General features: G+C 43.5%; 1 protein-coding gene across 1 annotated transcript; it reads right to left on the reverse strand.

Moving 5' to 3' along the window:
• Positions 1 to 402: 402 nt before the first annotated feature.
• PPIL1 (peptidylprolyl isomerase like 1) lies at positions 403 to 11,883 on the reverse strand. Its single transcript, XM_073615952.1, has 4 exons — positions 11,729 to 11,883; positions 11,493 to 11,647; positions 5,697 to 5,768; positions 403 to 1,987 (listed from the first exon to the last, which is right to left on the reverse strand). Exons 1-4 carry the CDS (start codon positions 11,782 to 11,784, stop codon positions 1,770 to 1,772), a joined length of 501 nt encoding a protein of 166 aa, XP_073472053.1. The 5' UTR covers positions 11,785 to 11,883; the 3' UTR covers positions 403 to 1,769.
• Positions 11,884 to 13,889: the final 2,006 nt, after the last annotated feature.

Raw genomic sequence — 13,889 nt, forward strand, 5'->3', positions numbered from 1 at the left:
CTGTACGTGCCATTCTGCCGACGTATATGTACATGCGGCAGTCGGTTAAAATACCCTTGTTACTAGACACATAAGCTGTACACGAAGGCCTCTAAAATTTACCCTCAAAAAGATTTTCTGAAAACATGCATCAGCACCAAAAAAGTTGCTCATATTTTTAATTTTTTTAACTGGATTTAAATGCTTTTCTTGGGTGAAAGTTGTGTAAAGTGTGTGAAACTATTTATAATTAGATGCCATAGATCCTTTTTTGCTGCATTATATTTGCATGAACTTTTAAAGAAACTAGCCTTTTTCCCCACCCTCAGTAAATATACAATCTTTTTTAGTGCATACAAACAATATAATCTCCAAATGTCCTATATAAACACCAAAATTGGATTCTGTACTTGCACTAAACCTTCTTTCATTAAGGGCACTAGCATAAAAGGCTTGCTGGCACAGTAGGATGAATTATCCTGGGCTGCCCTACAATTTGTTTTTTTTTTTTGTTTTTGCCAGTGTCCCATCCACCTGTAGGCAGCAGTATAACCTGAAGATGAAGACTTCCCATGGCCCCCAAATTACAAGAAAGACAGAAAAAAAATATATATTTATAAATATATTATATAAAAAAATACATGAAGCTGAAAAAACTGTTTACAGGCAAAACAAAAACGGTTACCGCTCATCCTTTTAGATATGACCCCTGAAGTACTCGCCAGTCTCACACAAAAGCAAGGAGTACCTAGTCAGGAACTGCTTCTATCTTGTTATGTAGAAGGTGATCAGGTGGCTTTACAGTTCCTAAATCACTTCTACTAAATATAGGAAAGCCCAATTAGATTTAAAAACAAGTTCATGCCTGTTTTCAGCTTTTGACTGCCTGCCAAAAAAAGTAAAGAGCCTGTGTCCCAGGGCTTTTGCACTCCTATACTAATCTATAGAAATGCAAAACCTGCTTGAAGCAAGGAAAATGTAGGGCAGCTGCAGGTCAAATACACCTGTCAATAAATTCTGAATGACAAATATCTCAAACTGATTCCAACAACACAAGTCAAAAATTCAAACAGCCTCTTACACAGTAGTGGTAGTTGAAGGTACAGGCACTGAGGCTGTTTAAGGCCTGAACTATTAAAGGCCTAAACTAATAAAGGCCCGACCTGAAATGAACATGCAGCCAGTGAAGTTGGAAAAGTCTGAGCTTTGCATGTTTGTTCCAGGTTAATCAATAAGTAAGCTCAGGGGTGTCCAACTCCAGTCTTAAAGGGCCACATAAAGATCAGGATTGTCTGTCAAACAAACAGTAACTTCCTTGCTCAGCATACTTTACTGCGGCCTGTTATAGGAATATTAGTGTGTGGATTCTGACCCTCAAGGACTTGACTTAGTCCTTTGGACTAGCTTCTGAAGCAAAGATGTAGATCCTGCACCTGACATTGGCCTGAAAAAAAATCCATCCCGACTGACCAACTTTCCTCTGAAGAGCCTCAGCCAATTAACAATAGCCAGGGTCATGGAGGGACAAACATGTTCCCCAAATCCAGCTATAGACATCAGGAATGGGGAAAATGTTGTGTCTGCATGCACCTTTAGAACAAAAAAAGAAAAAAGTTAACTACCAGTGCTGGTCGGAGCTTTGGCTGTGACTAGTAAAAGTCACTGTGACCGATTCTATTAAAGAAAGGGTTTAACTTGGTTAGAAATATAAAAATGTCTGCCTGAACATTTGGCGCACACATATTTCACAGTCAACAGTCTTAACAGTTCATAACAGCCTTGTGAGGTTCTTATAACGGAGTAGCGCGGAGGATTTTGACTTCATCAAGTGCTCTGTCCTGGTTGTCTGTTTCCACCATGCCCAGTCTGTTCAGTGTTCCAAGGCCTTGGGAAACACGTCCAAAAATAGTGTGCTTCCCATCCAACCACTGGGTAGGGGCCAATGTCAAGAAAAACTGACTTCCATTTGTATCTGGTCCAGCATTTGCCATGGCGAGAATGCCTGCCCCTGTGAGGATAAAAACAAAACAAAACAAAAAAAACGATATCACTACACTCAAATCTACTGTAAATTTTAAACCATACACAAAGGCTTTCAAATTGGTTTTGGCTCAAACCACCCATTAGGGTGGTTCTAAAGCCTTAAGCGGTTTCACAAGTACCCCCCTTGGAAAGCTGCTTGGGGGGGGAATGGAGCCATGATCACCTGCAGGGGACCCAAGAAGAGGAGGATCGAGGCTGCTCTGTGCAAAACCACCTCCTCACCAGGTGAAAAAAAAAAAAAAAAAGAACTTAAAAATAGAAGACTAATTAATGCAGGCTTCACATCTAAGAATTGAGGTAAGCTGCAAAAAATATAATAAAAGGTTTCGGGGTAAAATACCACTTTAAAACATCAGATGTTATAATTACCATCACATTTTTAAATACTACATGAAACATTCATGCCGTCCTTCAGGCTGACGTCAGGGTGGGCACCCATGAATTCCAACAGCTATATTCCTACACCTGAGATTTTAGGTTGTGACTCAGACACTCTTGAGAAGTATTGATGAAGGTAACCTCCATTGTGGAACCCCTTTTTTCCCTGAATCCCAAGTGGAGTGCCAGGCTTTGGTCTTTTCCCATTGACTTGTTTTTTTTCTGCATTTATTAATCTTATTTTTTCCCCATCCTTTATCTGCTTTTAACCACTTCAATAAGGCCCCTTTCACACTGGGGCGGTGGCGGTAAAACAGCGCTATTTTTAGCGCTGTTTTACCGTCGTTTTTGCGGCTGTATTCGGCCGCTAGTGGTGCGGTTTTAACCCCCGCTGGCGGCCGAAAAAGGGTTAAAACCGCTCGTACAGCGCGGCTATAGCCGCGGTATAGCCGCGCTGTCCCATTGATTTCAATGGGCAGGAGCGGTTTAGGAGCGGTGAACACACCGCTCCTTCACCGCTCCAAAGATGCGGCTCGCAGGACTTTTTTTTACAGTCCTGCCAGCGCACCGCTTCAGTGTGAAAGCCCTCAGGCTTTCACACTGAACAAACAGCGGAGGCTGTTTAGGGGCGGTTTGCAGGCGGTATTTTTAGCGCAATAACGCCTGCAAACCACCCCAGTGTGACAGGGGCCTTAAGGGTACTTCCTGCCCAGACCAATTTTCAGCGCTCTCACACTTTGAGTGACAATTAGTCATGGAACACTGTACCCACACAAAATATTTTATCATTTTTGTCACACAAATAGAGCTTTGTGGTATTTAACCACCACTGGGTATACAAGTTATAAAAAAAAAAAAAAAAAAAAAAAAAAAAAGCGCACCCCCACACAGACACTTTTTTTTAGTTTTGATTATAAAATTTTGCAAGTAAGTAGTTTTTGTTCATAAATTTGGGCCAAAATTTATACTACTACATAGCTGGGGTAAAAATAACCCAAATTAGTGGATATTATTTAGTCTGCATAAAAGTTACAGAGTCTACAAGCTATGATGCAAACTATTAAAAATTGATCACACCTGATGTACTGTCGGCCTATATTATTTCTTGAGTCCCTGAAATGTCAGGGCTGTACATATACCCCACAAATTACCCCTTTTTGGAAAGTAGACAGTCCAAGGTATATAGTAAGAGGCATGGTAAGTTTTTTGAAGCTGTAATTTTTTCCCACAATTCTTAGAAAAAGTAAAACTTTTTTTTACTTTGCAAGTTATTTTTCACACACACAGTATGTGCATACTTCCAATTACACCCCAAAATACATTCTGCTACTCCTCCTGAGTATGGCGATACCACGTGTGAGACTTTTACACAGCCTGGCCACATACAGAGGCCCAACATGCGGGGACCACCATTAGGCATTCTAGGAGCATAAATTACACATCTCATTTCCTGATAACCCATCACACCTTTGAAGGTCCTGGAGCACAGGACAATGGAAACTAGAGGTCCACCGATATATCAGCCGATATTTGGCTTTTTGCTGATAAAAAAAGCCAATTATAACTTCAGCTGGACTTGCAAATGACTTCTGTAATAGAAGTCAATGCAAGTTTCCCGGAGTTATCTGTGGAGAGGATTCTCTCCTCCCTGGGCAGCCTGCCAAGTCTGATAAGAAGATACATTTGTATCTTTTCAGGTTCTTTTTATCAATAGACTGAACTCTGTGTGTAGAAGTTCTCAGTTTAACCATTTAAAGACTCAATCTTTTCTGATACTTGTTGCTTACAAGTAAAAATCCTGTATTTTCTGCTAGAAAATCACTTAGAACCCCCAAACATTATATATATTTTTTTTAGCAGAGACCCTAGGGAATAAAATAGCGGTTGTTGCAATATTTTATGTCACACGGTATTTGCGCAGCGGTCTTTCAAATGCAATTTTTAAAAAAAAAAATGAAATATAAAAAAAAAAAAAAAAAAGTAAGCCCATTTTTTTTCGTCCAAAAGTTTTGATTACCTGTTTTTGTGTATTTAATATTTAAGATATAGTTATTTTTTTTTTTAATCTAAATTCTCCATACAAGTGAACTGATTGGAGGTTTGTTTTGTTTAATAAATGTTTAAATGTAAAAAATTTTCTCTATCACTTATTACTTAAGGTTGCTTACACACTGGAGCGGGCATGCGTTGACGGTAAAACGCGGTTAGTTTTAGCAGCGCTTTACCGTCATTTTAGCGGCGCTATTCGGCTGCTAGCGGGGCATTTATAACCCAGCTAGCAGCCGAGGAAGGGGTTAAATGCGCCCATGAAGCGCTGCTGCCGAAACGCTTTGCAGGCGCTTTGGCAGCGGTGCGCATTCATTTCAATGGGCAGGAGTGGTGGTATACACAGCTCCAAAGATGCTGCTTGCAGGACTTTTTTTTAACATCCTGCCAGCGCATCGCCTCAGTGTGAAAGCACTCGGCTTTCACACTGAGACTGCAGGGGAGCCGTTTTACAGGCACTTTACAGGTGCTATTTTTAGCCCAAAAGCGCCTGAAAAACGCCCCACTGTGAAAGGGGTCTAACTGTTAGATTTTATGAGATGAAGAGAAAAAAAAAAGAAAAAAAAAAAAATCGGCCTAATATATCGGCCCAAAAAAAAAATATATCGGCCATCGGCCACTGCGATTTCTAAATATCGGCATCGGCCAGAGAAAAACCCATATCGGTCGACCTCTAATGGAAACTCCCACAAAATTACCCCATTTTGGAAAGCAAACACCCCAATGTATACTCTATGAGGCATGGGCTGCAGATTTGTACTCAGGTATTCTGATGGGCTGGAGACAGGTACTCTTTACTCAGGGGAAGATCGGGCACTGTACTGTACTTTTTTTTCTTGTCTCCTCCCGAAAGCGGCACTACAGCCGTTTGTTTACATTTGTGACACAGTCGGTCACATGGTAAAGAGCCAATTTCATTGGCTCAGGAGTGGCGAAGACCGAGCAGACGGCATATGACGTCCACCCAGAGGGACAGAGTGTTCCTGTCGGCGTCATTTTATAATGGCCCAGTATGAAACTGGTTAAGAAAGTAGTTAGTTACTTCATTTTAATTTATTGACAGCCCATTACATATAAAAGGATAATGCCCCGGAGACAGTAGCATAACCTGTTTCTTAAACCTGTGTCCCTCAATGGGCAATGGAGAAATTAGTTGTAGTTTATCGAGATAAAAGCAGAAGAAAAAACAAACGAGGAAGCAAATTAACCTATTTAGCAACAGCACTAAAAAAGGAAAACAAAGTACAAACCTGTAAATTTAAGGTCTGGATGTAATTCATCTGCAAAATGTTTGCCATCATATATAGAGCCTCCGCCACGTCCTAAACAAGACAAGAACATTATCAATAAAAACATTACTTTAACTGCCACTTACACGGTCATGCAACGCTGTACCCAAATAAAATGTCCTTTTTTTCCCCACAAATAGAGCTTTCTTTTGGTAGTATTTGATCACCTGCACGTTTCTATTTTTTACAAAATAAAAAAAAACAAAATATAATTTCTTCAAAATATTTAGGCCAATATGTATTCTTCTACATATTTTTTGGTAAAAAAAAATCCCAATAAGCGTATATTGATTAGTTAGCTCTAACGTTATAGCGTCTACAAACAATGGGATATTTTTATTTTGTTATTTTGCCATCTGCACATAATTAGAGACATTTATTTTTACCTTCTGTCCTAGGTATATTAGGAAGTTAGAGAAGATCTCCCAAAGCGAGAGGAATTCCCCACATAGACAGATGTACCTACAAACAGGTGTTGCCATTGCAGGGTTTCCCATCAACTTTTATTCTGGGGCAACTAGAACGTTTTGAATCCCCCCCCCCCCTTCTGGTTTTGGTGAAAACAATCCTTAGGACAGAGTAGTGAATCTCCTCCAACAGAAGAGAGCTATACAATTTTGACATACTGTAGGATCTAACCCTCCCTCAATCTATGCAAAATATTTACAATCTTGACTCATCAATCCAGAGCACCTGCTGTTATTTGATTGCACCCCAGTTCCTAGAGTTTAAAATATTTGGATGTAGCATTTTATGCACCAAAGGGCTGGAGAGCAGTACAATAGTGAGCATCAGCAGGAAACTGAAGGCAAATACTTATTCATCATGCCATACCATCAGGGAGGCGTTTGACCCCATATTTATTCTGCAGCAGGACAACGACCCCAAACATGCAGCCAAGGGTCACATAGAACTCTCTTTAGTGTAAAGAACAAGGAGACCAAGAACTGGAAGTGATGGTTTGGCCTGATCAACATTGAGTTTGCCTGGGATTACATAAAGAGATAGAAGGATAGGAGTCGGCCTACATCCACAGATCTGTGGTCATTTCTCCAAGATATTTGGAATAACCTACGTGCAGAGTTCCTTCAAAAACTGTGTGCAAGTGTACCTAAAAGAATTGATGCCATTTTAAAAGGCAAGAGGTGGTCACACCAAATATTGATTTGATTTTCTCTTCTGTTCATTTACTTTCCATTTTATTAGTTGATAAAAAAAATTATATATATATATATATATATATATATATATATATATATATATATATATATATATATATATATATATATATATATACACACACACACACATATATATATACACACACGAACTTTAATGGCGTCTTAGTCTGTAGGGTTCAATATTGAGTTGGCCCACCCTTTGCAGCTATAACAGCTTCAACTCTTCTGGGAAGGCTGTCCACAAGGTTTGGGAGTGTGTCTATGGGAACGTTTGACCATTCTTCCAGAAGTGCATTTGCGAGGTCAGGCACTGATGTTGGATGAGAAGGCCTGGCTCGCAGTCTCCACTCTAATTCATCCTAAAAGTCTTCTATCGGGTTGATGTCAGGACTCTGTGCAGGCCAGTCAAGTTCCTCCACCTCAAACTCACCCATCCATGTCTTTAAGGATCTTGCTTTCTGCACGGTCCAAATCATTTGGTGGAGGGGGTATTATGGTGTGGGGTGTTTTTCAGGGGTTGGGCTTGGCCCCTTAGTTCCAGTGAAGGGAACTCTTAAGGCGTCAGCATACCAAGACATATTGGACACACACACACATATATACACACTCTTGAGTGACCCTTTACTGAACAATGGGACAAATGAATGCCCCATGCTGTGCAAGCAGCTGGATCCTGTAGTATATAGGGTGGAACATGTAACATCTTGTTTCAGCTCCTGTTGCCAATTCCTCTGATCTCCCATGCTCTGTGACAGCAGGCAGGGGATCTTCACCCCCCCCCCCCACCCACCCACCCACTGCCACTTTTTTGAAAAGAATGCAGATGTGCAGGGCTCCTCCCACAGGGCCATGCCATTCATTCACAGTTTCCTGTGAATTAATGAACTACAACTACCATCAGCCATTGCAGCTGACGACTCACCAGTGTCCTCACAGTTCATTGATTCTTCCTGCTCTCTAGTAACTGCCTGCCCATATGAGGCACAGACAGCCATCTTGAGAGTCTGCAGGAGCCATGCATTGCACCCATGATCTGCTGTCCGGTATGTGTATACCCTGCTTAACCACTTAAAGACCGTCCACCGCATATAAACTGCGGCAGGGCGGCTCTATTACGCAAAACAACGTACCTGTACATTGTTTCCTGTAATAGATACTGTGGGCGTGTTTGCCGGCTGCACGGGGGAGAGCCAATGCGTGGGCCATCCGCGATCGCTCTACAGAGCAGAACGGGGATCTGCCTATGTAAACAAGGCAGATATCTGTTGACAGGGGAGAACATGGAAATCTTCTGTTCCTAGTAATCAAGAACAGAGATCTCTGTGTTCTTCCTGTCAGTCCATCCCCCATACAGTTAGTAAACACACTGAGGGAACACAGTTAACCCTTTGATCTCCCGTTAACCCCTTCCCTGCCAGTGTCATTTATACAGTGCATTTTTTTTTTTTAGCACTGATCACTGTATAAGGCCCCATGTACACTGCTGCACCGAAGTTCAGAGGCAGTTGGACACTTTTTTCAACTGCCCCTGAACTCATTCAATGTTAACTTATGTGTACATGTACACAAGTTCGTTTACTCTCGTTTCTAGGCAGTTGCGTTTATAGGTCTTTTTTTAAAGGCAAAAAAATGAGTCTCAGAGTTTCCGACGCTAAAAGCCGTGTTTCATTTATAGGCTTTTTTCACCATTAAAAAAAAAAAAAAAAAAAAAAACGCAAACACGGCATGTAAACGCAGCAAAACGGACGTTTTAACCACTTCAGCCCCAGAAGAATTTACCCCCTTCCTGACCAGAGCACTTTTTGCGATTCGGCACTGCACGGTTGTGCGACGTGGCTCCCAAAAATAACTGCCATCTTTTTTTTTCCCCACAAATAGAGCTTTCTTTTGGTGGCATTTGATCACCTCTGCGGTTATTTCTTTTTTGTGCTATAAACAAAAAAAGAGCGACAAATTTAAAAAAAAAAAAATGCAATATTTTTTACTTTTTGCTATAATAAATAACCCCCCAAAAATTATATATAAAAACATTCTTTTTCCCTCAGTTTAGGCCGATACGTATTCTTCTACATATTTTTGGAAAAAAAAAAAATCGCAATAAGCGTTTATTGATTGGTTTGCGCTAAAGTTATAGCATCTACAAAATAGGGGATAGTTTTATTGCATTTTTATTATTTTTTTTTTTTTTTTACTAGTAATGGCGGTGATCTGCAATTTTTATCGTGACTGCAACATTATGGCGGACAGATCAGACACTTTTGGGATCATTCACATTTATACAGCAATCAGTGCGATTAAAAATGCACAGATTACTGTGTAAATGTGACTGGCAGTGAAGGGGTTAACCAGAAGGGGGCACTGCAGGGGTTAAGTGTGTCCTAGGGATGTGTTCTAACTGTAGGGGGGGGATGGGCTAGCAGGGACACATCACTGATCACCGCTCCCGATTACAGGGAATGGTGATCAGTGTCAGTGTCACTAGGCAGAACAGGGAAATGCTTGGTTACATCCGCATTTCTCCGTGAGACGACCGCGGGTATCCCTGCGGACATCGAGTCCGTGGGACCCGCGGTTGGACTCACAGAGCTCACGGCGGGCACGCAAGCCTTGCGAGATCATGTACATTAACGTGATTTTGTGCAGTGGAGCTAACCTGCCGCAGTAAAACTGCGGCGGCTGGTCCGCAAGCAGTTAAACGTGGGTTACTATCTGTCAAGTTAAATTGTTCAGGAGAGGTTGTGAAAACGTCCCGTGTACATGAAGCCTAAGGCTGGCCATACACTATACAATTTTCTGATTCAATTTCCTTTAGATTTACCTTCAACTATGTAGTGCAAGGGCCTGTCTGATTGCATACAAATTGAAAGGGTTTAGGTTTCACCTCATATTATGTGGTTTTGGTAAATCTAAAGGAAAGTTGAACAGGAAAATTGTATAGTGTATGGCCAGCTTTAGTGTCACTGGTCCACAAAAAGTGTCACTTAGGGTCAGATTTGTCCGCTGTAATGTCGCGGTCCCGCTAAAAATCACCGATTGCCGCCATTGCTGAAGAAAAAAAGGAAGTCCCTAAATCTATTCCATAGTTTGTAGACGGGATAACTTTTGCGCAAACCAATCAATATACGCTTATTGGGATTTTTTTCCCAAAAATTTGTAGCAGAATACAAACCCGGCCTAAAATGATAAATAAATTTGATTGTTTTACATAGTTTTATTTTGTTTTATAGCAGAAAGTAAAAAAAAAAAATTTTTTTCTCAAAATTGTTTTTTTTTTTTGGTTGTAGCGCAAAAAATAAAAACCGCAGAGGTGAGCAAGTATCACCAAAAGTAAGCTCTATTTGTGGGAAAAAAATAAAGAAAGGACATCAATTTTATTTGGGTACAATGTTGCAAAGCCACGCAATTATTTAAAGTAACGCAGTGCCATATCGCGAAAAATGGCCTGGTCATTAGGGGGTAAATCCTTCCAGGGGGTTAGAGTGGGTAATAGCTTGGTGCCAGCTGCATGAATATATGCAACGGCGAGTGGTTGCATATATGCAGGCCTGTTAAAACAACTTACCGTGCTGAGAGCACACTCTCTGCATTTTGGCCACTGGAGATCAATAAGTTCCCGATGCATACTTGCGATTGGGAACTTTGTGGTCATGTGACCACTGTGGCAGCCAATCGTAGCAGTCACATGACCTGAATGCCCACCTCCCAGAACTCTTAAAGGGGTTGTAAATTTTTCTGTTTTTTCACCTTAATGCATCCTATGCATTAGGATGAAAAAACTTCTCACAGTGACCACCCAAACACCCCCCCCCCCTCCTTTTTACTCATCCCTTGGCGGAGACGTGCTGGACCTCTCTGCCCAGGGTTCCCAGCTCTTGATTGGATAGATTGATAGGAGCACAGCCATTGGCTCCCGCTGGTGTCAATCAAATCCAATGACGAGGGTGAGGCCGACCCCAGAAGATAATGATCGGGGCCACACTGTACAAACGGAACTGCACAGTGGAGGTAAGTATGATATGGTTGTTATTTTTTTAAATTAAAAATGGAGGTTTACAACCACTGTAAAAGGTCCGGGAGGCAGTCAGCACACATGGGGTTAACAATGATTACAGCTAAAGATAACTGAAAGTTGAGTTCCACCCAAAAATGTAACTTCCGCTTTAAGTGCAGGTGACCCCCTGACATGCCACATTTGACATGTCATTTTTTTGGGGGGGGCAGGAAAGTGGATACCCTCTTTTTAGAGGGATCCAGCTCTCACTTCCACCCGGGGCACCGGAAGGAAGTTTACCCCCCCCCTCTGCTCTCGGCAATCATTTGGGACACGTCATAGGTCCCAGACGACTGCCCAGCCAATCACAGTGGGCATCGCGGCTTGAGCCCACAGTGACAATGCCGGCGCCGCAGAGAGGAGGGGGAGACGAGCGGGGCTTCATTCTCCCGCATCGCTGGACATTGGACAGGTAAGTGTCCCATTATAAAGTCAGCAGCTGCATTATTTCTAGCTGCTGACTTTTATATGGGTGGAACTCCGCTTGAAGGTCCTCTGTATCAATGCCAGCTGAGAGCACCATACCAGTCCCTGTGGGGTCTCCTCCTTGAACCATGAAGTCTTTGATGATGCGATGAAACTTGGTTCCATTATAATATCCTCTCCGGGCCAGCTCTGCGAAGTTCGTACACGTTCTGGGGGCGTGGTTCCAGTACAGCTCCACCGTGATAGAGCCCATGCTGCGAAAAGACAATAAAGAACATTACCCCTGAGCCGCCTACTGACATCGCAACGCCCGTCTCTCCCTTCCCGATACTCACCTGGTCTCCAAGCAGACATTGCTCGGCCGCCAATTATCCCCGGGAATCACCGACATTGTTTGAATGGCTCACGAGGATTTCACCACACACTGCACAACACGTCACTTCCGCCTTCCGTCTGTGGAAAGTAAACTCTGAGCTCAGTGTAAAGAGCGCCATCTAGAGGCGAGCGCATGTCCCTTCTAGCAGTACAGTGCCCGTATAAGACACACACCCGCCACATGCAGGGTCCTTTGTGAATGGCTGTGCGGGTATAAAGGCCCATAAGTGACAGTGACCTCAGTGCCATAGCGATGTCAGCTGAGGACTAATGTGTAGAAGAATCTAAACTGACTGCAACTGGTTGTGATACCTGCCCAAGTGAGGGTATAGCATCCTCCTCACCATGAGATTGGCGGGCACTGAGCATTAACAAATATGTTCGGGGCCATGTGACAAGGATGCTAAGTGCCAAGGGCGTACCGAGAGCACCTGGGGCGGATCCTATATCTGCCCCCCCCCCCCCAAAAAAAAACTAACACAGTTGCAGCGAGGTGGTGCAGGTTTATAAGTATAAAATCAGATGGCAAGGAGGCAATATAATGCTTCCTTGCCACCTGTTAAACACCCTCTGAAAAGTAACCCACTGTGGTTCACTCTTCAGAGGGCAACACTGGTGTACCCTATTCTACAGCAATGCCCCTCACAGGGTCGGTCCGAGGGTCACAGGCACCTGGGTACAGAAGTATTTCTGGCACCCCCACATGGGTGTGGTCATCTTACTAATTGCTCTCCTTTACAAATGTTTCTATGGCCAGTGCCCATCAATGCAGCCTCATCAGTGCACATCAGCACAGCCACACCAGTGCACATTAATGCACCCTGATCAGTGCCCATCAGTGCAGCCACACCAGTACCCATTAATGCAGCCACACCAGTACCCATTAATGCAGCCACACCAGTACCCATTAATGCAGCCACACCAGTACCCATTAATGCAGCCACACCAGTACCCATTAATGCAGGCACACCAGTGCCCATCAGCACAGCCTCACCAGTGCCCATCAGCGCAGCCTCATCAGTGCACATCAATTCAGCCTGATCAGTGCCCATTAATGTAGCCACACCAGTGCCCATTAATGTAGCCACACCAGTGCCCATTAATGTAGCCACACCAATGCCCATTAATGCAGCCTGATCAGTGCCTATCAGCGCAGCCTCATCAGTGCACATCAATTCAGCCTGATCAGTGCCCATTAATGTAGCCACACCAGTGCCCATTAATGTAGCCACACCAGAGCCCATTAATGTAACCACACCAATGCCCATTAATGCAGCCTGATCAGTGCCTATCAGCGCAGCCTCATCAGTGCACATTAATGCAGCCCGATCAGCACTCATCAGCACAGCCACACCAGTTCCCATTAATGCAGCCACACCAGTGCCCATCAGCACAGCCTCATCAGCGCAGCCTCACCAGTGCACATTAATGCAGCCTGATCAGTGCCCATTAGCACAGCCACAGTGCCCATTAATGCAGCCACAAAAGTGCCCATTAATGCAGCCTCATAAGTTATCAATGTTAGTCCCCCCCATTACCTGGTCTGCATAGCTTTTTCTACGTAGGTCCCGGGTGCAGTGCTTGTCCTGCAGGTGGTTCCTCCGGAGCTAGGAGCCCGGGAACAGCTGTGCACTGCTGGTACATCTAGTCCTCTCCCTTCCTCCTGGGCACCACAGAGCTGGGTAACTAGGGCTGGAGAAAACTGGGGGGGGGGCAGGGACTCCCAAATCCTGTCCACCAATCAGCTAATCTCCTGACTCCCGCTGTGTAGCTGTTTAGAAAACAAACTTCTCCAGGTCTCCCCCGTATTCAGTGGGGGCCGGAGGACAGAAAGCGGAGTATTTTCATCACTTTTGGCTTACGGGGATTAATCCGCAGCAGCGCTCCAGTGTACTGCTATAGCACAGGCCGGTCTTCAACTATGTAGTGCGCTGCCGCAGATTAATCTGCCCAAAGCCGAAAGTGATGAAATAGTCTCCTTTCTGTCCCCCGGCCCCCACTGAACACGGGGAGACCCGGAGAAGTTTTTTTTTCTAAACAGCTGCACAGCGGGAGATTAGCTTATTGGTGGACAGGGTTTGGGAGTCCCACCCACTCTACCTTCAAGCCCCCCTGTGAGAT

This window comes from Aquarana catesbeiana, linkage group LG02, assembly GCF_042186555.1.
Source record: "Aquarana catesbeiana isolate 2022-GZ linkage group LG02, ASM4218655v1, whole genome shotgun sequence".
NCBI lineage: Eukaryota > Metazoa > Chordata > Amphibia > Anura > Ranidae > Aquarana > Aquarana catesbeiana.

Coding starts and splice junctions, on each gene's coding strand:
- PPIL1 (XM_073615952.1), bottom strand. CDS start 11,784: ATGTCGGTGATTCCCGGGGATAATTGGCGGCCGAGCAATGTCTGCTTG. Junction 11,648..11,728: donor AATGTCTGCTTGGAGACCAG/GTGAGTATCGGG, acceptor GTCTTTTCGCAG/CATGGGCTCTATCACGGTGG. Junction 1,988..5,696: donor TCCAGACCTTAAATTTACAG/GTTTGTACTTTG, acceptor TTATCCTCACAG/GGGCAGGCATTCTCGCCATG.